This window comes from Littorina saxatilis, linkage group LG17 (genome assembly GCF_037325665.1).
Source record: "Littorina saxatilis isolate snail1 linkage group LG17, US_GU_Lsax_2.0, whole genome shotgun sequence".
NCBI lineage: Eukaryota > Metazoa > Mollusca > Gastropoda > Littorinimorpha > Littorinidae > Littorina > Littorina saxatilis.
Window position 1 is genome coordinate 14,885,962 of NC_090261.1, and position 27,198 is coordinate 14,913,159.

Here is a 27,198-nt window from a genome sequence, read left to right on the forward strand (position 1 = left end):
ATCCCAATTTAAAAAAAAAATAATCTTCGATTTTTTTTATGTTGGGGGGGGGGGGGGGGGTGTTAAAACAATCTCATGAAAATATTCCTTCCCCCTGCTAACCCAAATGCATTTTTTCAGCTTTGGCTACAATATTTACAAGGACATAAATGTCTCCTCCTAAATCGTTACACGGACATGAACGTATCCTCCTGAATCGTAACACGGACATTAACAGAACCATGTCAGAGATAAGTGATTTCTCCACATTTGGTCACTCAAATCGCGCGGGACAAAAACAGAGGATCGTATTTTTCTTCCATCAAATTTGCCTCCAAAAGTAGCGAGCAGTTATTATAAGCTAATTCAATTCGTTGGGAGAAGAATTATGTGTCAAACGTTACAAAGTGTCAGACGTTACACCTTACCCTGAATAGACAGTACACTATTTTCTCACCTTTACGGCACGTCGTCTCCATGATTTCAATCGAATCGGTGACCGGAAACGCCATAGAAGCAAAGCAAAAATAACAAAATTTGTCAAACGTTACTTTCGGACATTAAACTCCATCGATTTTTTTAGCTGCTAGATACAATAACTTCGCAAATTCTGACTCAAATGCAACACACTGCTTTTATTTCCTCGAATACGAAACTATCGTTTTCATCCAAAATGGCGGCCATTCAAAGCACCAAGACCGGCGAAAATCGAATCTGTAAACAAGTTGGTCTGCGGACATGAGCCCTTCGAAAAAAACAGGGTATTTACTGGGCGAGTTTTTTTGTAAATTCTGGTTCTAATTACGATTGTTGCACATTCTACAAAGAGTTGCATGCTTAGACTGTATGAAATACGCAGATTAAAACCGATGCAGTGATGCAGATCATGAAAAATCGAAAATTCCCCGAGGACACCAAAATGTCCAAAATTTTTCGGGGCCGTTTCCAGTGTATGTTTGAAACATTTTTTTTTTTATTTAACATTCACAACAACAACAGGCTTCAAAACATTAAAAAAGCATTCATCAAACTCCCTTTTTCAAAGCACAATACATGTAAACATGTTGGGGTAATCCAGTTAATTACACTTGCTTTACAAACACACATGGGTCCGAAATGGCACCTTTTGGCAAAGCCTCATATACAAAATTTGTATCAGTTTTTAATGTTGTTTCCTAGACTATTTTCCATTACTTTTCATTAGTTTTTCATAATTCTATCGCTGATAACCCTTGAACTTTTTTGTAGAAAATTAATAAGCTTGAAGCGGTAGTCAGTGCGCACAGTACAGTTTGTTTACATTTTAATCTAATTTTGAGGTTTAGATCAACAGTGTTCCTTTTTGCAGAAATGGCCAAACTTAAAGCCGTCTTTATATTAAAAGTGTTATTCGACTGAGCAGACGCTCGAGCATCAACACCACTGCAGCCACGAGCACACCCAGGGCGGCCATGATGAAGGCTGTCTTGACCAGTTCCACAGATAATGGCATCACTCGGGTCTCGTTGTCCTGGCAACTCGACTCCTGTGGGAACCACTCGCGCTTCAGGTAGTCTAGGATTCCTTGCTCTGTGGCTCGGACCAGACTGGAAACAGACGTATACTGACCATGTGCATGTTGGCTATATTTAGATGTGCGCAAACAGAGCGTCTGAGACCAGGGATGAGGTGCACGAAGCAAAACTGGGAACCACCCAACTTAATGGGAACAAGCCACGGGTTCTGATTGGTTGAAATCACATTAAACCTCCATTTCAACCAATCCGACCCCGCGGCTGCGTGACACCCATTGTTGCTTCCTGTTCCTCATGCCAGGAGTTGTCACTTCTTCGGGTGACAGTGGACGGCAAGTCTCGATGTGATATCATTCAACAAGTATGTTTCAAGCATTGTCAGAGACAAAGCGGCAAGCAAAAAAGTGCATATACCTTTTCCCCCCTCCACGCACAGCAACGCAAGCATGCATACTCACACACTGACACAAGCATACACACACAGGCCTACACACGCTTAACTCCAGTGACCAACCCCAAACACTGATCCACGCACCACACACACACACACAAAAACCGTGGCACACACATTAGGCATGAAGACAGAATATTTCACCAAAAAATCAATTGAGTGTACACACACACCTATTGCTTCCAGTACAAACGAGAACTCACACGTGGTTAAACAGGGCGGTGTAGGGAGAATCTTTCTGCAGGTGAATGGCGAAGGTGTCTTGGGACAGTCTCTCCTTGACCACAGCCATCCTGCAATGTTCTCTTTTCTGGATTTTGTAAAAGGCGGCAGGCGTCACGTGGACATAGTTGCCCGCCAACAACTTGGCCACGGGCTCCTCGTCGGTCCATTCGGCACGCTCGTAGTACAGCTGGTAGTCCGAGAGGTTTGACGTCTGCCCAAGTCAACGAATGTTGTGAAAGTGACCCGAACAAAGCTTGAGATATCACCACTATCACTACAGTTTTCTCGAACTTTGGGTCTCATTTTAAAGTGCCCTGTACATGCCACTTTAATCTATCTGAACGCATACAAAGTGTTTGTATCATGATTGAAGAAGATGATAGACGATATAGTTATCTTTATTTTTGTCCAAAACAACCACATGTGTATGCCAGCCGGTCTACGCTTTTAACTCACAACTGTCAATCTACGGAACCAGAAGTGGATTAAACTAGAAGTAAACAACCACCATTACATCCAGTCGACGCGCGGTTATACAATCACCTATCGGGATTTCCCCAAAAGCCGATGTAAATTTTAAATAGAATGAATAATTCTAGGAAATTGTTTACCAGAGGTACTCGCTAATTATACAACCCTTTGATAAATTCAATCTTCAATACATCACTCAAACCTTTGGAATTAATTAATATGAATAAAATACAAGAATCCGGAGTTCAGAAAATAGAAAAAAGTTGAAAAATTAAGAAAAAAAGTTTAAAAAATATTCTTGCCAACTATGCGTAATCTACAACAAAGTGACTGTGGTGAGATGAACTATGCGTATCGAACCCGTGACCACCGGGTTTGGGGGCGAGCACACTACCACTAAGCCAATCTTGCACACAATTCTCTGGTTAAAAATAGAATTTTCAACTTCGAACGTTACACGTAAGTTCTCGAGCATGTGTCGACTCCTCGGTTTCCGTATTTGTGTACTGTACGTTCTGTCCATCTCACTCGAGGTAAGTTAAGTTGATAACTGACCCTATGCGCCCGTTTACTTCGTATGGAAAGCAATTTTAAGTAGCGTTAATTTTAAGTGTGACCAACATTATGTTGTAGTCCGGCTCCGAAATGCATTGACCTTTCTCAAAAGGATTTCCCTACCCAGATGTCAATGTTTTTGATGACATAGGGGAAGGGCTCCTAATATGGACCGGCTCCTAATATGGACCACCTCCTGTTCTGATAAACTAACGGCGCTAGAGCGCTCAAAACAATTTCATTCGCTGTATTCACCCTCTCTGGATAACTTGCACATGTCAAAGCAGTTGCAAAAAAACAAACCTCAAAACCGTTAGGCTTTTTCTCTTTTTTTCTCACTTTTGGCAGGGTTCACTCTAAATTTGCCACCTAAAACAGACTCGTTTCTGTCCACAGCCGGAGCTGTTATCACACAAAAATTACAATGTATGACAGCTAAGACCGTATTTGTTACATTTTAGCAGTGTTGACCCCGAGTTTCTACTGCAAACAAAAATAAAAGCAAAATCTCAAAGTACGTGTGTGTTGCCTAGTATGGACCACCTTCAACAAATCGAAGAAAACAAAAGCTAAAGGCTATTTTATTTATATCATTAAGAAGCTTGCTGAAAATAACCTATAACTAGCCCTCGAATTTTCAAATAAATATATCAAATAGTCTTCTTTTAATGGTAGTTGATAATTTCACTTATTATCACTCTGTTTTTGATAAGCTTCTTTAGATTTCCTGGTGTGCGTCAAATAATGCTTTCATCAACCCGAAACAGATAAATCTAAAGCATATTTTAATTAGTCTGACTTGCATACTAAGTTGTATCATGTTATTTGGAAGTATAGGGGGCTTTTTACAGTGATTCGTGAAGGCCTCTTCAATGGTCCATATTGGGCGCCCAGGCTCCTAACATAGACCATTTGTGATTTTTTCTGTATTTAATTTTTGTTGAATGGCTATCAAAGCTAATTCACTCTAATTAGGCAAAACGGTTAACCTAAGAGAGAAGGACTACCAAACACAAAATAAAACTTCTTCGCAAGAAAACAAGCTAGTTATCAGCATGAAACAAAAAGTGGTCCATATTAGGAGCCCTCCCCCTACAAAGGATTTAGTTAAAACGGGCGTCGACAGAGCCAATGAAGGGGGAGATCAACTTGCATTATCATTCGCTTGTGACGGAACTAAATATTTTAAAATCAAGCTGTTAACAATGCTAGGTTTAGGCCAGATGTTGGCCAGCGGTCACTGACGTTATACAAGGTATACATATTTATCATCACCCAGCTACACTCTTTCAACGAAGTACAGATTTTCATGGTGCTTGACAAAATTCCACAACCCAAAAGTGACGTTTTTTGAAACCTCGTCATTTATGACGTAGTAACCTAATGATGTCATCTCTTACAGGGATAACAGTTAAATGTTTGGCCTTTCAAATAATATATTACTTGTTATGATCAGTGACCTGAGACATTTATAATCGCGGTTTGATCTTTTTGTTTGGATCATACCTTGTATAACGTCAGGGACCGCTGGCCAACATCTGGCCTAAACCTAGCATTGTTTACAGCCTGATTTTAAAATATTTAGTTCCGTCACAAGCGAATGATAACTACAAGTTAATATCCCCCTTCATTGGCTCTGTCGACGCCCGTTTTAACTCGTAAAGGTAAAGATTAAACCTCCCCCTTCCTTGCCACTAGCACCACCATACCTTTTCAACATCCGTTTTCATAATAAGAATAGATAACATAACAAACCTTAAATGTCCATTTTCATTATAACGCAAAGATGGCACATTTTCTCTAAGCACCACATCTCACTAAAACACAAAGGTAACAATAAAAATGCATAATATTCAACAAGACTACAGCAATCACATCAACAGTTACATGATATGTTCAAAACTCTTACAGCAAAAACATAGTCAATAAGTGTTCCGTTAGCAAGGCCCCAACGGTAGTCTGTCCTTTGAACCAGCTCACTGAGTGAGTTGAAGGGAACTGGTTGCTTGGTAACCACTGAGTTTGACGTCAGCTTTCCCGTGTAGGCAGCAACCGTTACCAAGCACATCAACATCCAGGCCCATAGTAACACGCGACCACCCCTTGAGACAGCTTCGTGTGCCACGGCTGTAACATGCACAGAGATATAGAATATTCTATATCTGTGGTAACATGGTATTCTATTTATTTTATTTAGTTGGTGTTTAACGTCGTTTTCAACCACGAAGGTTATATCGCGACGAGGGAAAGGGGGGAGATGGGATAGGGGAAAGGGGGGAGATGGGATAGAGCCACTTGTTAAACGTTTCTTGTTCACAAAAGCACTAATCAAAAAATTGCTCCAGGGGCTTGCAACGTAGTACAATATATGACCTTACTGGGAGAATGCAAGTTTCCAGTACAAAGGACTAAACATTTCTTACATACTGCTTGACTAAAATCTTTACAAACATTGACTATATTCTATACAAGAACCACTCAACAAGGGTAAAAGGAGAAACAGAATCCGTTAGTCGCCTCTTACGACATGCGGGGGGCAGAGAAATAATGATGTGGAAAAGAAGACTTTTGGTAAGTGAAATAAAGGTGATGGATCCAGTCAGGTAGAAATAAGACAACAAGAAAAGAATTGGAAAACTGCAGGGAATAGTAGGGAGAGTTTTCTTGGAAGGAAATATAGGTGAAAGGATTGGTAAGGCAGAAATAAGACAAAAGAAGAGAAGTAAAGGGGTGGGGTAGCTCTGTGGAAACACTCCCGCCGCATGAAGGCGACCCCATGGGAGCAACATGGTATTCAGCCGTTGGAACATAACGAGAAAAATATTACACCAAGAAAATGAACAGGTCTTAACTTGACCAAAGTAATATTGCACCGCATTTTGTTAGGGCGCCATGTGTCCAAAACTCTCAGTTGAACATTCTGTATGCATAGAATGCATTTTACACACACACACACACACACACACACACACGCACACCCTCAACTCCCTCTCAATCCAAGCCTACCGCAATACATACAGTAAATATATACTCACGAAATAAAATAACTTAACATTGTTTAAAATTTAATATCTCAAAATCGGAAAAAGTTACAGGAGTGATTTTTGTACCAACGTAAAGCGTGTTCAATTGCTCATTATGGGCAACAAACCGGAATATCTGGCTTGTTCCGTTTTTTTGCAATTTGAGCTCAAAGACGCATGGTGTCATTTTGGAGTTTACAAACTTAGCACTGTGTGTTTGACAGCGCTGTGCGTGCACTGGTTGATCGCAGCCGGAATTAAATTACACAGGAGCAGGGCCGGACCCAGGGAGGGGGGGGTTCCAGGGGTTCCGGAACCCCACCCCTGGAAAAAGCATGTACCTTGCTTTGAGTGGTTTTTTTTTTACTAGTTTTAGCACCAAAACAATGCTGCTCTTAACCCTCAAAACAAGGCCCAGAATGCACCAGATTGCACAGATTTTAACCGTTTTTCAAACATTTTCCGGGGGAGCATGCCCCCGGACCCCCCTAGTTCGCGCGCCTGCTTTGCAGGCGCGCGCTTGTGGCTTCGCCACTTCGCTGATTTGCCCCCCCAAAAAAGGAGGAACCCCCCCCCCTTACAACTCATTTGGTCCGGCCCTGCAGGAGCAGTGAAGGTTAGCCTCAATACGTTTATTAACAAAACAAATTTCATTTCACAGTAGCCGGGTGGAATCGATTACGCAGATGCTGCACCCTAATGAAGCGGTCTTGCTGAGGATTGGTGACACGGGGCCGTCCTTGGCGAGGCAGGTCTCGAACGTTACCGTTGTTTTGCTGGTACCTTCTTCGCCACAAGGCAACTGATTGCCTGGTCACTCCGAATCTCCTAGCAACATCAGTATAAGTCATCCCTCCTCTCAACATCCCTATTGCGACGAGTCTATCGTTCACACACGTTCGTGGCATGGTGAAAGAGAAAGACAGAGTGGACAGTTTTGGGCAAAGAGAAAGAAACATTTTAGTGAGTTGTTCTCACTCACAAACAAACGGACAAACCAAAGGCAGTACTTTCATGCAATATTCGTGGATCAGCAGCAGACCTTTTGCAGGTTTTAAGTACGGGTAGACGTGCCCCGAGAGTCAAAGAGTTGCAGGCCTGTTTACAGCACACACTATGGAAAGCCGTTTGGCTCATAACTATTACAGCTGTAATTTAAAATAAATACAGCTGTATTTAATGTTAAATACAGCTGTATTTAATCATAAATACAGCTGTATTTAAAAATAATTACACCTGTATTTAAAAATATATACAGCTGTATTTATTATTAAATACAGGTGTAATTATTTTTAAATACAGCTGCATTTAAAAATAAATACAGCTGTATTTAAAAATAATTACACCTGTATTTAATAGTAAATACAGCTGTATTTAAAAATAAATACACCTGTAATTATTTTTAGATACAGGTGTAATTATTTTTAAATACAGCTGTATTTATTTTTAAATGCAGCTGCATTTAATAAATGCAGCTGAAATAAATTAGAACTTGAATCGGAAAATGTACGACATGCAAAGCGACAATCTCGTGGAGATACTACTTCCGGTTTGCGCCATGCACTTCCAAAATAGCGACGCCACTGGATCAGACCCGCCATTCGCGGCGTCAATTTGTTGCAGTCTGGTAATGAGCCAGAAGAAGTTTTAAGAAGGTAAGCAACGTTTTGTTTGCTTGTTCATTTGTGACTTAATGGAAGAAACAATGCGTGATCTTTGAAACACGGGTACCGGGTCCCGGTTTCATAACCACTGGCAGTGGCAATCAAAGATGGTGTGAAAGCAACTTTCTGTGTTTTGGAGTTCATTAAATGTTGGGATGAATATGTCAGGTTTGAGGATGCACATTTCTGTAGGTTCATCTCGGTATTCCACCCCCTCGGCTTTCTGTTGTAAATATTAAGCTGAGCACGGTGATCGAATGTGGAAGCTACGTTTGGTCAAAGGTCACAGAAGATTTGCGTCGTGCAGCGAAGGAAAGAATCGCGATCTTGTTTCCGAATCGGTACCTCTTTGTTTTTCATTAGACCTGTCATTCTGCTTGCTCGGCTTTGTTAGATGTTTGCATATCGTGTTGCTATTTTCTTTGCTTTTATTATTGTTTCTTACTTGTGCTTCGTTTATCGATACAACGCAAGTAATAAAAGTGTTTGGCAATTTTCAGGGAAAATGGAATGCTACAAGTACAACGCATGGTGTATTCCAGGATATCTGATCAAGAGTTGGATGCGTTGGTGGAACCAATTACTGCTTCCAACAAGCTTACTGGGTCCTTAATGATACAAGCTCGTCTGAAAGGACAGGGGACAGTACTTCAGGTAACTCTTCTGTGCTGAATATTAGAATAGTAAAGCTTCAAAAAGGAATTTTAAACTGTTGAAAAACAACTGAGAAATGGACCAATGTTTCACAGTCACAGATTCTGATTTTAAAGTTAAGTAATACCGTTTTTATATTTAGTCAAGTTTTGACTAAATATTTTAACGTAGAGGGGGGAATCGAGACGAGGGTCGTGGTGTGTGTGTGTGTGTCTGTCTGTCTGTCTGTCTGTGTGTGTGTTTCGATCCATCATACAACGCCGCAGCTATGGAGGTCAATGCGTTGCTTCGGCAGGGCACTGTGGACTCCCCTAGAGTTGTATTTTGGGACCATGATTTTATGTTTTCCGCTGGAAAACAGTTTACGTTACCTGAATTTGCAGTGTCATTTCCTGGGTGATGGTGTGCATCTAGCAAACGTATATTCCCAAGCTTGGGACCTGTTGGCGTAACATATCAAGATCAAGAAGATCAAGCAACGTCAGGACAGGCCAGGTTGTACAAGTCCCTTCGTCAGGCGATAAACACAGTCGGTTTTTGTGTGATTAAATAATGTTGTAGCCGGGTCAGGTTGCATTGTGCGTTTTGACTGATCAGCTTACAAAGCACGGGTATAGGAACAGGGAATCTTCAAATTGTTTACATTTTCTTTCTTGTTTGATGCGGGTGGGTGGCATTATAAATCGACGGCTCTAAATGGGGTCAACCAGATCGGTAGATGGGAAGTAACTCGAGTTTATGACAGGCTCGTTGTGGATGATGTCCCTTGTCTAAAAACCAGTTCAAGGTGGAATGGTTCTTCGATCAACACGATTGTTGAGTGTTCTGTCAAATCAAGATATCGTGACATGTTTCAACAGTATGTTTCTGTGTTGGTGGATAGTATGGATCAGTGTTTTTCCAGAGTACTTGGAAATAATTTTCAGGTGAGATTCTGATGAACATGTTGGTGTTACGATGCCTTTTCATGTGAGCGTTTGTCAATTCAGAGAATCAGAATATTTGTTCCTGTGGAGGTACTGTATGTCAATTACCTCGGGTGTTTGTCATTTCAGTGAATCAGGAAATATTGGTTCCTGTGGAAGTACTGTTTTGTCAATCACCTGTTATTTTGCCTAGGAGATTCCAAATTTATTTTGGTTGTGGGCTAGGTAATATTTCATGTGTTGTTTGACTTAGAGAATCGGGAAATGTTTTTCCTGTGGAGGTACTGTTGTCACTTGTGTTGGCTGGTGCCTCACAGATTACAAACACTATTTTGGTTAAAGTACATGTACTCAACTCAACTCAACTCAACTCAAATTTTATTGGCTTCAATTTTCATAGAAGAATTTGTCTTGCGCTTGGGAGAAAGTAAGAGTATAACATATAAAAACAGCATTCATATCACATTTCATGTATCACACACAGTAATCACTAGTATAAGCCTACAATTATCACATTTGTACCTGTATCATACATGCAAATAAATAGTATCACATTTCCACGTATCACACACAATATATACATTACATTACATACAGCAAGCTTCCATCTCCCGCGCCCCCCCCCCCCCCCCCCCTCCCACACATACATATCCTCGCACGTGCGTCGACTCCATACAAATGACATCATCAGTCCATTAACTAAAATGCACAATGACTAGTAGTGGGTACATGATACTTAATACGTGCTCAACTAGACCTGCTAACTAAAATAATAACAGAAACAAAAACAAGGACTGGGCACAACATTTACACGTGTGTGACCTACTTACATCAAGTGCCTGTGATCTATAAATAACAATGATTGCGTTTAAAGTAAAACATGAATAATGCCGATGTTTGCTAACAATGAATACATAATAACTAAGATAAGAATGTATGTGCTTTCATAATATGATTATTTTATAAAACACAGTGGGGAAATTTGGAAAATAATTTTTATACGAAACTGCGCACATCAAGTCGAGCTCTGTGGCGTGTGTGTTCGGAGGCAGGAGACACACATGGCTGTGGATATTAATGTTCGGTGGATTAAAAAGGATACCCCGACTTCGGCAGGGCAGAAGGAGGTACAAGACGGTGTGCTGTATTGCTGTGTGTGAGTGTGCTGTGCAGACCTTCTGTGTTATGTGCATGTTCTATTCTAGTCTGTCCGTAGGCTTCATCTGAGGGCCTATTGTGTACAAGGGGAGGTCACTTCCGCCTTATAAACAAACACATGTGGAGACCCACAGAAATACCATAGCATCGTAATGAAAGAGGGCAAAAATACTGATAACAGCAAGGTAAGACAGGTCTAGGACATTATTTCTAGGACTGACTAAGCAAAGGAACAACATCATGATCTTCATAAGCAAATGATAGTGAGAACAAAACAGAATTCTTACTCTTCTGACTGCTCCCAGTGATTGACATTCAAAACAGACTGTTCTATTCTAAATAGTTGTAAAAAAACTTCATAAGAATAATATTAAACATACATACTTGATTTGTTTAAACATAATTCTAGTGTAAAAGTATACTTTATAAGTTGTGGAGATAATTTTAAAACATTAAGATTAAGATAAAAAAACACAACAATAACATGACAACATTAGTGTACAATGCATTCCTAGCTAGCTCTGAGGAAAACTCCATTGTACATTTTTCAGTTTCACATGCATGCACTAAGTGGTATCATTGAGAACTGAGATGGCGGATGGAATAAACGACTTCCGCATGCGAGAGGTTCTACACTTTGCAGCTCTGTATCTACGCCTAGATGGCATGAGTGCAAACTGATCATGCAGGGGGTGCGATTCATCTTCAACGACCTTTCGTGCTTTTGTGGCTGTTCTCTTATGCACCAGTTCATCCAAGCTTGGGAACTGAACCCCAACCACCTTTTCTGCCTGTCTGATCACTCTTGCCAGATGGCTCTTGTCCTCTACAGTAGCCCCATAGTACCATACCATGAGGTTGAAGGTCAAAACACTTTCAATGCTGGCTCTGTAGAACATTGCCAGTATTTCAGGGCAGACCTTGAACTGCTTGAGTTTCCTCAGAAAGTACAATCTTGAATTGCACTTGCTAACTACCTTGGCTATGTGTTTTGACCACGAGAGATCTGAACTGATGATGCAGCCCAAGTATTTGTACTCTTGTACTTGTTCTACCTCTTTCCCCCCTATCACTAGTGGCTCTGTTTCCTTTTCCCCTCTCCTAATGACCTGAGACCTGTGGCACTTACTTCTGTTTGTATGAAAGTCTTTGAGAGAGTTGTTTTGTTCAAACTGAGTGATTGTGTGAAAGATTTTATTGATCCATGTCAGTTTGCATACAGGAAAAACAGGAGTGTTGATGATGCTGTGTTGAATGTTTTAAACAAGATCTACTCTCATTTAGAAAAGCCTGGCTCTTATATTCGCTTGATGTTCTTTGATTTTTCCAGCGCTTTTAATACTATACAGCCTCATTTAATGGCGGAGAAGCTTTTTTGCATGAATGTCCCAGCAGCCACCATCCTCTGGGTTATGGACTACCTGACAAACAGGCCACAGTATGTTAGGGTGGGGGGGCAATCAGTTTCAGACACAATCTGCACAAACACAGGGGCACCACAAGGCACAGTACTCTCACCTTTTCTTTTTTCTCTCTACACAGCAGATTTCAGAAGTTCTAGTGACTCCTGCCCCATAACCAAGTTTGCTGACGACACTGGACTGACCGGACTGCTGACTGTTGACGACGACTCTGACTACAGGCAGGAGGTAGATAGGTTTGTGGGGTGGTGTGAAAACAACTATTTAGAGCTTAATGTGGGGAAGACAAAGGAAATGATAATGGACAACAGGAGGGGGGAACATGTACACAGGGAGATAGTGATCAAGGGGGAGGTCGTAGAGAAGGTAGAGCAGTATAAGTATTTGGGGGTGATTATAGACAATAAGTTGACATGGAAACCAAACTCTGATGCCCTTGTGAAGAAACTCCACTCTCGCCTGTACTTTTTGAGAAAACTCAGGTCTTTTAACATCAGACAAGAAATCCTTCAGATGTTTTACACTTCAACGTGCAATAGTGTGTTGTACTTTGGCTCCGTGTGTTGGGGTGGCAACATCAACAAGCAAGACAGGGATAGATTAGATAAATTCATCAGGAAAGCAAGTGGGGTGGTTGGGAGGAAGCAGGACAATTTCACATCAACACATGAACGACGACTGACTGACAAGGTACAGAAGATTTTGGCTGACGACTCGCACCCACTCAGACCGGAATTTGACAGTAGACGGACAGACAGGAGCAACAGATTCAGACAACCAACCGCAAGATCCACACGCTACAGAAATTCGTTCATTCCATCTGCAATTCACATCTTCAATTCTCAGGTGGGGCGGTAGATGCTGGTGTTGTCGCTCTGATGCACGGGGTCAGTGTGCTGTATTGTTTCAGTATTGTTGATTTTGTTTTGTTTTGCATTCTACTCTCTTAGACAATATGTGATAACCGGCAAGGTGCTGACTTTCGTTTGTGCATTGTTGATGGTGAATGCATGTTAATTTATTTTTAATATACTTTCTTATGTGATAACCAATGTACTATATTTTCTCAGGACAAAGAACAAATGTTTATTTTGAATGTTTTATGTATGTTATTATTACGGACACAAACGCTCAGCAATGTAATTTCTCTTTTAGAGATTAATAAAGTTATTGTATTGTATTGTATTGTATTGTAAAGTCTGTGATCATCTCTTTTGTTTTGCCCACATTGAGGTCTAGGCTGTTCTGGTCACACCACTCTACTAGTTTGTCCACCTCCTGTTTGTACACTGTGTCATCATCATTCTGTATCAGGCCTACCAGAGCTGAGTCATCAGCAAACTTCGAAAGTTTGCCATTGGTGGCTCTACAGTTGTTGGTGTACAGGGTGAAGATTGTCGGAGACAAACAGCAGCCTTGTGGACTCCCTGTACTGATCTCGAGGCTGTCTGAGATGACCCCGTCTACTGCCACGTACTGAGATCGACCCACCAGGAAGTCGATAATCCACTTGATGATCTGCGGACTGACTGACAGTGGGCTAGGTAATATTTCATGGTGGGGCTGATTTTTCAGAGAATCAGAAAACATGGTTCGCTGTTGTTCTTTTTGTCAAATTAAGCTATAGGGCCTCAGAGATTCCAACATTAGTTAGTATGTGGATTTGTTAGCCAGGTATTATGTTGGTGTGTGACAGTTCAGAGAACCATGATGTAATTTCCTGTTGGTGTTCTGTTTGTCATAAATGTATTGAGCCTCAGAGATTCCAAACTCGTTTGGTGGGGGTACTGGGTGCCAGGATTTGAGTTTGACACAGAAAACACAATTGGTTTGAAGTACTTTGGGCCAGATTTTAATCAATTTCTTTGGTTTGTATTTCAGACTCCCAAAATCTGGTGACAACTTCAGAAGTATGGGATATTAAACACCTTTTACAGGCTGAACAGTGAAGGAGTTGTTAACTCCTGCAAGGAGCAGCAGACAAGTTCAAGGCTTATGTGTAATTCTCAGTAATCTGACAAATAAGGCTGTGTTCACATATCCTGTTTTTTATGCACAGGAATATGCCTCCCAGGAGGGCAGCGTCAAGGCGGGTAGCCGAAGTGACCCGAGCCGCTGCAGGTCGGCCGAGGGCCAGCAACCAGACAGCCTCGCAGCGACAACCCGGTGGGTTTGAGTTAGCCACAGCAGGAGGGGAAGAAAGCGCCACTGCTTTGGCCGCGGTATTGGCAGAACTACGCAGGCTGGGGGAGCGGCAAGTGGCCATTGTCTCGCTCCAGAAAGACAACCAACGTCTGCAAGAAGCTGTTTCGGGTGATCGTGAGGCCATCGCCTCAACATCGGGATCGATGACAACCGGTACCAGCAATTCTACCCTGTCTGGCTCGGTTGCCAACCTGGTCAACACAATCACAGGTGAGGCGGCCACCCAATTGGTGCCTGTTGTTTTGTTCGTCGAGGATAAAGTTAAACGCAGGATCTGGGGCCCGGGGCGTCAATCCACAATGACAACTGAAAAGTTTCAAATGGAAGCGTGTCAATGTTAATTGTAATTCAATCTGACAATGATCTCTTTCCTGCGTTCATGCGGTTGCAAACAGACCAGAATTGGTTCTGTTCTGTTCACATAGTACTTTGAGTTCACTTACATGCAAGGGTGATGCACAGTATTCCTATGGAGAGAACTTCATCTTTAAGTGTACTTCGATTAACTGAAGATATTCAATTGTTTACTTCAATGTGGGAGGTGTGCAATGTGTAAATACTCATCAACTCAGTCAGTAAGATTTATGTGCAGGTGTATGATGCAGAGCTGTCAGCCCCTATGAAGCTTCATGTGTAGCAATCTTGAATTTATAGTGTAGCAAATGGTGTTTATCTTTAAGTATTGCATCATCTTATAATCCACTGCACCTACATGTTTATATGTCAAGACACAAATGTTGCAATAACTGTGTTCAGACAAGAAAACAGCAGCAGGAACAAATGAACATTGTAGAGTGTCTGTATAACGAAGTAGCATTTTCTGTTTTACAAGTAGCATGCTACATCGAAAGCGTAATAGTCTGCAGCTCTAATTGGGCCACTAATGCGGCATGGTGCTTTTGAATTCCACAAGTTATTTTGCATGTTGTTTTTAAGGCAAATATGTCAGAAGCTCCTAAAGAACTTTAGTGGGTAAGCCTGTGACATTGTTGTCCACATAGAGAATACTATATGGTTTCCTATGAAATACCAGTTTTACACAAGTTGTGCTTTTAAATATTAAACTGCGAACAATATTTCAAAACACTAGTGTAAAACTGGTATCAAACAGGAAGCCATGTAGTATTCTGTTTATCCTACATACAGGGTTCGTACAGGTCATGGAAAGTCATGGAATTTGATTTTTAATTTTCCAGGCCTGGAAAGTCATGGAATTTCAATTCAAGTCATGGAATTTCAATTCAAGTCATGGAATTTAACATAAATAAGAAAGAAAAAAAATTAACCTTTAGCACGCCAGCTTTCTTTCGAGTTGTTTCTTGACAACAAAAAGTATGCGGAATTGGAACGAATTACCAAGGAAGATCTTCGCAATGAACTGTGTATCGCGGTGAAAAAAATGACAGTTCGTCAAGTCACAGTGTTAGTGACGGTTATGAAACGGAATTTACGAAAGTGCAGATGGATACAAACAGTGGCTGGTCCAGTTTAGTGAAATGACAGGACCAGCAAACATTACCGATAATCTGACTGCGTAGCAAATGCTTGACTTGCTTGTCAAAGAGACACTGCGTAGAAACTGACTCAAATTCAGTGCAAAGCAAGCCAGTGTCAAAACTGGCAGTGACAAGATGTAAAAAGTTTGCGTGTTCGGAAATGGCGACCTGTGGATCTAGTCATGGAAAATGTTATTGAGGCTCATGGAAAAGTCATGGAATTTTGTTTCTAAAAACCAGTGGGGACCCTGTACATACTGTTGCATGTTCATTGCTGTAAATGTCCCTTTGTCGAAGCGCCCAGATTGAAGAAGCTTAAAAATTGAACCTGGATATCTCCGAATGCCTCGTGTAATCTTTTATGTCAAAGCAAGGAAATGTCACTGGTGTGGTGTTTACGTTCTTAAAATTCTTCCGAGTGTTCAAAGAAGGACGCTTGTTTCGGTATTGGAGGCAGTGAAAAATCAGGTCCTTGTCAGACAAGACCTCTTTACACATGCAATGTAGAGTGAATGGTATTGTTATGACATGAGTGGTATGTCACGTTAGTGTAATAAGTTGTATTCTTACACGCTCCACAAAGGCACAGAGTACGGGGAGCCATCCAGCGGGTTGATCCTGGTGGAGTAGCTGTCAGAGCTTTGGCGTTGAGGCCCACGAGACGTCGTCTGTACCAAGTATCAGGACCAAACGCTCTCTGGCATCTAGACGGATACCACAAGTTGATATCGTGAGTACAGCTACAAATACATACACTGGGCACAAAAAAATCCTTTTTCAAAATTTGGTGAATGTTGAGTGTGTCCGGTGGTGGGGAGGATGTTGGGGGTTGTGCCAGTTTGAACATGGAATTTGAGTGGATTGATACAGGTGGCATAAGGAATTCTCTTAAACATTATTTTATGACGCTGGAATCTTTCTTTTAAGACCTACATAACCCTGAGATAATAAGGTCTTATAATGGGGGTAAACTTACAGAGGTTATGAGCAGAATATCTTAGAGAACAGCATACCTGCCAATTGCTACGATTTTGGCGCAGCATGCTCCGATTTTGCAGGAATTGCTACGCTGCTACTCTAAGCCCTGAGCTGCTACGCTAAAAAAAAAAAAAAAAATGACAAGCGTGCAAAATGTTCACTTATTGCTTGACAATCAACAATGAACATTGCATAACTAGTCGAGTACCGATGGCTGGGAACCACTCCGTTATGACTCGATATTGTCCACGTGACTTGCTTAGCAAATCGTGAATTTTATTGCAAGCATTCGCATTTCCGGTGACTCTATGCGCCAATTGTGAATTTGATTAGAATATGCAATGCACTTGTTAAGTTGTAAGCTGTGCACAGTGACGGTGTTAGAAGTGGAAACTGGAGGGAGACAGGATAAAAACGGGGAAACGTAAGGGTGGTGAAGATTATGGTGCAAGTTCCACGCCGATGCGGGCAAATCATTTTCAACGATTTTTGCCGAAGAATTTGACAGACTTTGCGTGTATAGGTAATAATACCTGCTATTCCGACTTGGTTGTGTGACAGACGTTTTCTTCCACACGAGATTACGTTGATTGTCTAAATCTACTTTTTGACGGAAGTGACCGAACAACTGTGAATGACGTCTCGTTATATGGGAATGACGTCACAGTCATCGTCACAGTCTGTATCTTTTGAAGCATCGCATTCTTCATGACGTCTTTCTGTGTCTGCATCCGCAAAATGTTTGTTCATTCCGGAATCTTTGTCATCTATGTTCAGAACTCTGTCCTTATAGTGTCAGACAAACAGGCCTCCTGAGCGAACCACTTTCCAAGGGAAGTTAAATTCGCGTATGGAAACAGTACTGTCGTCTAGGGTGCCGTTTTCAGTATTCTGAGCGTTGAAGAATCTGTAAAGAGAAGAAACGATAACAGCAGGAGAAATAAAAGTCGTGTGTGCATTTTATGTTTTTTTGGAGTGACGATTTTGAGTTTGAATCCGTTCTTGCCATGCTCCTAAAGCGTGTAACATACAATCTTGCATACGTTTGCTTTAGTAGTGGCAAAGAAGGAAAGCGTGTGACATTGAACTATGTTTAGACGGTTGTAATGTCGTAGAGCTCTCAGAATCTTACAAACGTTTTTGATGGCATTTTAAATGCGGGCTTGCGATTCAAATTTAAGATTATGCGAGTGCTACGCTTATAAACACCAATTGCAACTCTGACATTGGGTGAAAGTTCCAAAATGCTACTCTTTGGGCTTCACAGGGGTTGGCAGCTATGAAACAGGGTCTTGAAAATGTCTTGTTTGGGATCGTAAAAGGAAGGGCGTCTTCTAAGGGGTAGGTGGGTAACGAAGGTGAGTCGTGTGCAAGTATTTGCTTTTCTTTTCTTTTTATTTTGTCATTTTCTGGATATGTAATGAAAGACTGGTCCATTGATGATTTCCCCACGGAATACAAAACATATTCTGGTTATACCTTACCATTTCTACTGGGTGGTTATTTAAATTTGGTTGCTTGGTGTTTTTTTAAACAATAAACACCCCTTCAAGTTAACAGAGAAATAAGCAGAGGGGGGAATACTTTTCGGTGAATACCAAGCTACCTAGTCCTAACAAATAACCACCCAGCAACCAGTCTGAATCCTCGATAGCTCATAGGTTGAGAAACCACACTGTGTGGTCACTGCTTGGTGACTGAAAAGATCTGAATGCTCAAATATTCGAAAGAGGAAAGAGCTCATACATACTGCATTTACACTATTCATTTCAGGTTTCAACACACAAAATCCAATATAAGATCCATAAGTTTGGTTGTTTTCTAAATCAAAATCTACGTTGTACCAGACACAAGGTCTCAAGGCAAGTAACTCTCATATTTTGTGTAGAAAATAGAGTTGTTCCCATTTTGCATTTGTACAAATAACAAGAAGAGCAAACGCTCGATCGAGTCACTTTCGCAGTTCTGAATATTATATGAGGCATCAGATGGACAGGAAGAAATTGCTATTCACAAAACAATGAGTCACGTTCACATAAAATTTGAGCCCGGTCACTTTTATAGTTTCCGAGAAAAGCCCAACGTTAAGTTGTGTGTTGCCGAACAGAAAAGGCTAGTTATCTCCCTTGTTTTTCTGATAACGTTCGTAAAAGGCTACAGATGTAAATACTTTGATGTAAAGAATAATCCTACAAAGTTTCAATCACATCCGATGAACTTTGTCAAAGATATAAAATGTCTAATTTTTCCTTTGACGCTGACCTGTGACCTTGAAAAAGGTCAACGGTCAACAAAACCATCGTTAAAGTGTAGAGGTCATTGGAGGTCACGACTAAACAAAATATGAGCCCGATCGCTTTGATAGTTTCCGAGAAAAGTCAAACGTTAAGGTGGTGTCTACGGACGGCCGGCCGGACGGCCGCCGGACGGCCGGCCGGACAGACTAACACTGACCGATTACATAGAGTCACTTTTTCTCAAGTGACTCAAAAAGACAGTAATCTGTAGGTCAATTATATTTCACTTCATAAATAGAACTTTTTTTCCCGAGATACTTAAACATGAAAAGAACGCAAAAATATTTGCCTTATCGTCTTAGCAGAACAACTATGTACTTTATTTTATTCGAAATTAAATTAACTGCTATAAAGAGTTTGCAGAATTGCGCAATTTTCACAGAACTCTTCAACCATGGATTAATCACATGCTTGTGCAGGTAGACTGGCTGAGTGAATAATACTTGATCAAAATAATTATGTGTGCTGTGGGCAGGCTGTCTGTCTGTCCAAGGACAAAAAATGTAACGTTGAGCTGTTATCTCAGAAGTTTATACAGCTAGACCTCTGAAACTTTGCACACTTTTAGGGTTTGATGATTTCACGAAGTGACCCCAGTTTCGTTGACCCTCATCAAATTTTGGGGTCACAGCGGGGTCATGTTCGTTTAATAAAAACTTAACGTTGATGTTATCTCAGATGTGTTTTTAGCTAGAGCTTTAATAGTACGCACACTTCTAGGTTTTGATAATCTACCAACTTGACATAAGATTGTGGGCGGGGATGTAGCTCAGTCGGTAGCGCGCTAGATTTGTATCCAGTTGCCTGCTGTCAGCGTGAGTTCGTCCCCACGTTCGGCGGGAGATTTATTTCTCGGAGTCAACTTTGTGTGCAGACTCTCCTCGGTGTCCGAACACCCCCGTGTGTACACACAAGCACAAGACCAAGTGCGCACGAAAAAGATCCTGTAATCCATGTCAGAGTTCGGTGGGTTATAGAAACAAGAAAATACCCAGCATGCTTCCTCCGAAAGCGGCGTATGGCTGCCTAAATGGTGGGGTAAAAACGGTCATACACGTAAAATTCCACTCGTGCAAACCACGAGTGCATAAGAAGAAGAAGACGACATAAGGTTGATTGACCTTCGTCACAGCCCACTTCGTCAACATCACGGGCCAAAGAATCTAGACACAGCCATCGTCGAACGCTGAAGAAGAAGAAGATTGACCTTCGTCAAGTTTTGGGGTCACAGGGGGTCATGTTCGAATCAAAATATCTTAACATTGATGTTATCTCAGGTGTTTTTGAAGCTTGAGCTTTGAAACTTTGAACACTTGAAGGATTTGATCATCTACCTACGTGACCCTAGTTTGGTTGATCCCTGTCACATTTTGGGGTCACAGTGGGGTCAAGTTTGTAAAAGCTTTACATTGCGGTTTTCTCAGTTATTTTTATTAAATTTCACTGAATTGTATGTGTTATTAACCAGCTGACATTACCAAAATTTTGCTTATTTTTATCAAATTTTAGAGTCCCAGCAGTTAGTGGAATCCTCCTTTTAAGACCTACAAGACCCTTAAGGCTTATGGACATGACGAAGAAAAGTCATATAAAGCAATTGCTTTTCTTGATTTATTTCTTTGCAAAATTGAAGAAAGGTGGATTAAATGGGTTACACACCTTTTCTCAATGATATATATTAAAAATAATGGTCTTGATTCTCGGTCATGAAAAAGCACTTTGACCATTACTTTTTAATATTTACTGAGCATGTTACCTGTACTTATTTCCCAATAACTCTTTAATCAGAATTTGTGTGGTGAAATCACATATGGAAACGGATCTCTGTTTGTTATATTGCAGGTGGAAAATGGTGATTCATGGGGCAATCGATGGCTTTAGCCGGGCCACTACCTTCCTCCATGCCACCGAAACAACAGGTCAGAGACCGTTCGGGATCTGTTTTTGGGTGGAACCCAACGCTTTGGACTCCGCATGGACCATGGTGGCGAGAATCTGGATGTCGTCGCCCTCATGAATGAACACAGGGGAGAAGGGAGAGGCAGTGCGATGCAAGGCCGCAGTGACCATAACCAAAGGATCGAGCGTCTCTGGCTCGACGTCTGGAAAGATGTGGTGAACCCTTACCATGACCTGTTTACTGCAATGAGAACACCACAGGCAGAAGGTGGTCTGGGGATACTGAACATGGACAATCCCATTCACTTGTGGGCCCTCCACTATGTTTTTCTGCCGAACCGGTCCCTACAGTGGATTGTGGAACAGAAGAACCACCAACCCCTGAGGACAGAGCGCAACAGAACTCCCCTGCAGCTCTTCTTCAGGGGGATGCTGGAGAGACGAGCCAGCACATCCACAGCAGTACAGGACTTCTGGAAAGGGAGAAGCCTTCAATCGATAATCGAGGACCATCCTTTGCCAGACAGTCGTTAGGATGTGCCTGCCACGGCTTGCCCCCTCTCTGAGGAACAGCTCGTGCAACTAACGGAGCGCATTGACCCTCGGAGTGGGCCACCCACCAATCAACATGGTCAGATGTTGTTCTCCAGTTCGTTGCCAACATGCTCGAGTAAAAAAAAAGTTAGCTTGTGGACACCCCAAACCTGAAGTGTATAGCAGACCTGTGAACCCATACGATTTTGCCATATTTTGTACGCTTGATTGTCCAGACTACAAGCAGATTGGTCAGTGGAATCACAAGAAAAATTCATTGTCTACTTTTATTTACAAGCGCATTCCAAAGCCGATCCAGTGTTTTGACACATGATTACTGCTTTTGTCAATGAAAGAAGCATTCGTTTTAAATTGTAAACTTATTAGGCTACTTGCCCTATCCGCTCCAGCCACGTAATCGTGCAATAAATCTGCAATATCTTGCATGGCGTTGGGAGGTGTGCCTCAATTTGCGGGTTTGCTTTGAGACCTCAGAGTAAGGATGTGTCTGGGTGCAGACACTTCGCCTTCAAAAAAGTTAATTTGCACTGAGCAGCATTGGGCTGCAACAATGAAAGCCTCAAAAACAATCATAAAGTTTGTTCAAAGTACCAAGCATGGTAGAAGGTATAAGCAACTGTTTTTTTCAAATTGGTTTAAATCTGCGCTCTAATTCTAAACCAATCTTTGTAAAGTGGAAAGTCATTCAAATAAAGCGAAATTATGTCCGCTGTGTATTTTATTATTTTTAAACACAGGTACTGCACCACGAAAACAATATTGCTAAAAAAAATAAAAAAAATATGTACACTTTGTGAAAGAAAGTTGTAAAGAAAGTTTTACACAATGATTTGCCATTAGGTTACCTGTTTAATTGCACCAAACAGACATGGGATTCTTCCGTAAAATTACGGAATTCCGTAAATTTTTAGGCTCCAGGGATCATTCTTGAGATTCGTGCAAATCCGCTGAGAAAATGTTGGGATATATGTAGGTAAAGACCCAAGTTTTTCGGCCGGTCCGCTGATCGCGACGCTCCATTCCATACTATTCTTGAACGGTTGGTTCCTAAAACGGTCAGACTGTTGCTGGTCGATCCGTATGGGAACGCGCTCTGTGTCTTTGTCTCCTACAGTCACCGTTTCAACGTAGCTATCGGGGATTCAGTATAAGCTAAAGCATACCGTATGAGAATGATTCGGCGCCATTTTTACATCGCTTCGAGCCACTTGCCAAAATGATGAGGAAGCTAAAGCGAGACGAAACCGTTCTATCCCGGGAAATTGACCAGCAGAAGTACAAGAAAAATCTCTGGAGATTCGACTGGCTCGATGAAGTTGTATCATTGAGCTGGAAATACGAGAAAGGCCAGAAGACACAAGACGTGAAACTGAAAGTTGGCGATGCTTTTGCTAAAATCAACTTGCCGGGAAAAGCTTAGTGCACTTTGTGCAACGATGTTAATGTTATCAACTACGGTTCCAATGGAAAGACTGCCCTCAAAAGCCACTTGAAAAGCAACAAGCACCTGACTATCCTGAAAACCCAGTCGTGTAATCAGTCACTGGAGTCGTTTGGCACCGACAAGGTAAGAACATTGAAACCACACCGTCACACGCCACCACCCCCCCCCCCCCCCCCATCCCCCTCTCTCTCTCTCTCTCTCTCTTTCTCCTCCTTATTTTGAGTCTTAGCGTAAAATTAATTTGAGAAACATGGGAAGGAAGAGAAAGGGAGGGGGGGGGGGGGGGGGCTATGATTAAGCTGAAATATGCATTTCAGGGCCATTTTTGTGTGTCTAAAATACTAAAAACCTTCAGCTTCTGGGGGTGAAGCCCCCAGACCCCGACCAGGGGCGTTGCCCCTGGACCCTACTGGGGGCCTTCTGCGGCCCCCAGACCCCCACTTTTTTTTCCCTTAATTATCACTTTTTCTGAATCCCATGTCTGACCAAATTTCTTTTGATGTATCTATAGTATAGATTTATAAGGTTGAAAATTGCTGAAAGTTTTTAAAACAGACTATTGTTTTTGAAAAAGACCTTAGTGTATTTTTAGGTTTATTGATGCTAGATATATTTATATATATATATATATATATATATATGGCTTGCCCAATCCAACGTATAAAGGAACTCATTGTTATTCAGCCATTAACCTTCGCCGGCACTCGTTATCGACTACACACGGACGCATTCGTGGGGCCGTGCAGACCCATGCTTCTCAAAGAAGGAAAAATGTGCATATCCTTACGTGGGGCCGTGCAGACCCATGCTTCTCAAAGAAAGAAAAATATGCATATCCTTCCGTGGCACTCGTGGGTCCGTGCGGACACAGAAGGGTGTTTGATGCAAATATCTCTTAAACGAGTTGGAATTTTTTAATGAGCTTTTAGAAATGCCTCAGACACCTAAAAAGCTATCATCTCCTAAAAGCTCATTAAATTTCAGTGATAATTAATTAATTAATTAATGGTCAAATTTAGACTGCACACGGTATTTGGTAAAATATTATGGGTCTGCATGGCCCCACGAGTGCCACGGAAGGGTTTGCACAATTGTCCTTCTTTGAGAAGTATGGGTCCGCATGGACCCACGAGTGCCTCGGAAGGGTATACACGCTTTTCCTTCTTTGAGAAGTATGGGTCCGCACGTCCCCACGAATGCTTCCGTGTGTAGTCTAAATTTGACCATTAATTAATTAATTAATTAATTATCACTGAAATTTAATGAGCTTTTAGGAGATGAAAGCTTTGTAGGTGTCTGAGGCATTTCTAAAAGCTCATTAAAAAATTCCAACTCGTTTAAGAGATATTTGAGACAATGACAAAAGGTGACGTTTTCATGTCAGTATGTCCCAAATGACATCACCAGTACATTTTTCATTCTATCTAATCTGTTTTCGTTCTATTTTTTCTAATAACATGCGTTAACAATTGATTGCCAACTGGAATGGAAGAGCACAAAAAGTGTAACTTGATATGTAGTTTCTCTAGAGGGAAAAACATCTTCCACTTTCATGTCAGTGTGTCCCATGCAACATACATTTGCCAAACAGCTATGTGTAAGTAGATTATTTGTTAGTGGTATAGAAAATACTGATCAACAATCAAAGTCAGTTTTCACATTCATTTTCTACCTATTTCTTATTTGTTTATTCTTTTGGCAATGGTGAAATGTCAGCAATCGTGTGTCATTCGGGACAGTAGACATGACACCTGACCTTTTGTCACTGTCTCATTTGCAATCAAACACCCTTCTGGGTCCGCACGGACCCACGAGTGCCTCGGAAGGGTATACACGCTTTTCCTTCTTTGAGAAGTATGGGTCCGCACGTCCCCACAAATGCTTCCGTGTGTAGTCTAAATTTGACCATTAATTAATTAATTAATTATCACTGAAATTTAATGAGCTTTTAGGAGATGATAGCTTGTTAGGTGTCTGAGGCATTTCTAAAAGCTCATTAAAAAATTCCAACTCGTTTAAAAGATATTTGCAATCAAACACCCTTCTGGGTCCGCACGGACCCACGAGTGCCGGCGAAGGTTAAAGACATTTTCCGAATTACAATGGTTTAATAGCCAACTTGCACAATACCCCTTTTGAACAGCTCTCTGGTGCGAAAGATAAGGAAGGTTCACTTCCCTACGGGCAAACATTTTGCTCTCACAAGCACTGGTGTTCTCTGGCTTGTGTAAAAAAAACAAAATAAAATCTCAATCGCCTTACTTTTGTATACAGGACATGCTTGGGTACTTTGAACGAACTAAAGGATTATTCTTGCGGCTATTATTGCCGCAGCCAATAAACCTTTAACGACTTTGTGTGTGTCGGTGTGTGAATGCTCTGATTTGTTTTGCTATTGTGTATTGCCGTGAGCTCTGGCGAGAAGGGGTGATTAATTTATGTTCATTATTATTATGTCTCACTGTGTTTTCACAGCTGTACAGAACAGTGAAAGGGATACTCGTTCAAACTTTGGTATGATGCCATGAGCGCCATAGTTTAACTAGAGTCAAATCAGTTATTTTTCTTTTTATATTCAATGGTGCCTCATTCACCCATATTCATCAGAACATAAGCTTTTTGCAACGTTCATTGAAGGTCAAGGTCCCTTTAAGTTACCTATCAAACCTCATAGTGGTGTTTATTGTTTATGGTTAGTGTTTTCCCCTGGAGCAATTTTTTGATTAGTGCTTTTGTGAACAAGAAACAATTAACAAGTGGCTCTATCCCATCTCCCCTCCCCCCCCCCCCCCCCCCCCCTTCCACGTGGCGATATAACCTTCGTGGTTGAAAACACCAAATAAAGAAAGAAAGTGTTTTAAACATTTTCAGTTCTCCATTTAGTTTGGTGAAGTAGTGTAGAGCATTTTTTGAACATCAATAATCATGTATGAATTTATTGCATGTTTGTTGCTAGAATATTAATCATTCTTCTGCTGAAGAACTTTGTGCCTGATGAAAGTAAACATTGTGGTCAGTCGCATAGGTACCCCCCGCGGGTTTGGGGGAAGAATTTACCCGATGCTCCCCAGCATGTCGTAAGAGGCGACTAACTGATTCTGTTTCTCCTTTTACCCTTGTTAAGTGTTTCTTGTACAGAATATAGTCAATTTTTGTAAAGATTTTACTCAAGCAGTATGTAAGAAATGTTATGTCCTTTGTACTGGAAACTTGCATTCTCCCAGTAAGGTAATATATTGTACTACGTTGCAAGCCCCTGGAGCAAATTTTTGATTAAGTGCTTTTGTGAACAAGAAACAATTGACAAGTGGCTCTATCCCATCTCCCCCCTTCCCCCGTCGCGATATAACCTTCGTGGTTGAAAACAATGTTAAACACCAAATAAAGAAAGAATAGGCACCCCCTAAAATCAAAGGTGAGTTTTAGATACTAAAATGTGCCAACAATTTTAACAGCACACCCGAGTCCCCTTTTTACTTTAGTTGCAAGATCAGTACATGTTCTATCACGGAATTTTGTTTTGTTTTTGTAATTATGTGTATTTAGAGATTTTTCAAACCAAACTATTAATCTTTGAGCTCAGATGTCCTACTTTTTGACGTATTGGTATGTTTATTCAAGGTAAGCTAGACGAATCATTTGTATCAGGAAACTAAAATAAATGAAATTCTGATTTTATGTGAAAAATTGAATCAGTATCACAACAATTTCAACAAGAAGAGCAAACGCTCGATCGAGTCACTTTCGCAGTTCTGAATATTATATGAGGCATCAGATGGACAGGAAGAAATTGCTATTCACAACACAATGAGTCACGTTCATATAAAATTTGAGCCCGGTCACTTTTATAGTTTCCGAGAAAAGCCCAACGTTAAGTTGTGTGTTGCCGAACAGAAAAGGCTAGTTATCTCCCTTGTTTTTCTGATAACGTTCGTAAAAGGCTACAGATGTAAATACTTTGATGTAAAGAATAATCCTACAAAGTTTCAATCACATCCGATGAACTTTGTCAAAGATATAAAATGTCTAATTTTTCCTTTGACGCTGACCTGTGACCTTGAAAAAGGTCAAAGGTCAACGAAACCATCGTTAAAGTGTAGAGGTCATTGGAGGTCACGACTAAACAAAATATGAGCCCGATCGCTTTGATAGTTTCCGAGAAAAGTCCAACGTTAAGGTGGTGTCTACGGACGGCCGGCCGGCCGGCCGGCCGGCCGGCCGGACAGACTAACACTGACCGATTACATAGAGTCACTTTTTCTCAAGTGACTCAAAAATTATTC

General features: G+C 41.2%; 2 protein-coding genes across 4 annotated transcripts in view; one reads left to right on the forward strand and one right to left on the reverse strand.

Moving 5' to 3' along the window:
• Positions 1–5,326, reverse strand: part of LOC138952967 (probable glutamate receptor) — a 5,750-nt gene extending 424 nt beyond the window's left edge. The window contains exons 1-3 of the mRNA XM_070324730.1: positions 5,105–5,326; positions 2,148–2,380; positions 1–1,565 (exon numbers count right to left, since the gene is read on the reverse strand). The exon at positions 1–1,565 is cut by the window's left edge and continues 424 nt beyond it. Of these exons, the coding sequence (XP_070180831.1) occupies positions 1,352–1,565; positions 2,148–2,380; positions 5,105–5,269 (612 nt within the window). The 5' untranslated portion in view covers positions 5,270–5,326 and the 3' untranslated portion in view covers positions 1–1,351. The remainder of the gene's footprint in view (positions 1,566–2,147; positions 2,381–5,104) is intronic.
• Positions 5,327–8,000: 2,674 nt separating this feature from the next.
• Positions 8,001–26,881, forward strand: LOC138952421 (uncharacterized). 3 transcript variants are annotated; one of them, XR_011451368.1, is made up of 4 exons: positions 8,003–13,585; positions 14,101–14,456; positions 16,326–16,472; positions 20,860–26,881. XR_011451368.1 is itself a non-coding variant. In XM_070324090.1 (3 exons), exons 2-3 carry the CDS (start codon positions 14,105–14,107, stop codon positions 16,370–16,372), a joined length of 399 nt encoding a protein of 132 aa, XP_070180191.1. In that variant the 5' UTR covers positions 8,001–8,536; positions 14,101–14,104; the 3' UTR covers positions 16,373–18,384. The 3 variants fall into 3 exon arrangements, 2 of the variants coding, with proteins under 2 accessions (XP_070180191.1, XP_070180190.1); XM_070324090.1 differs by lacking the exon at positions 20,860–26,881 and having other exon boundaries at positions 8,001–8,536; positions 16,326–18,384; XM_070324089.1 differs by lacking the exon at positions 20,860–26,881 and having other exon boundaries at positions 16,326–18,384.
• Positions 26,882–27,198: the final 317 nt, after the last annotated feature.

Excerpts from the sequence above, each read along its gene's own strand:
- LOC138952421 (XM_070324090.1), top strand. The coding sequence starts at position 14,105 with ATGCCTCCCAGGAGGGCAGCGTCAAGGCGGGTAGCCGAAGTGACCCGA. Across the intron at positions 14,457-16,325 it reads CCTGGTCAACACAATCACAG|GCACAGAGTACGGGGAGCCA; the intron begins GTGAGGCGGCCA and ends CGCTCCACAAAG.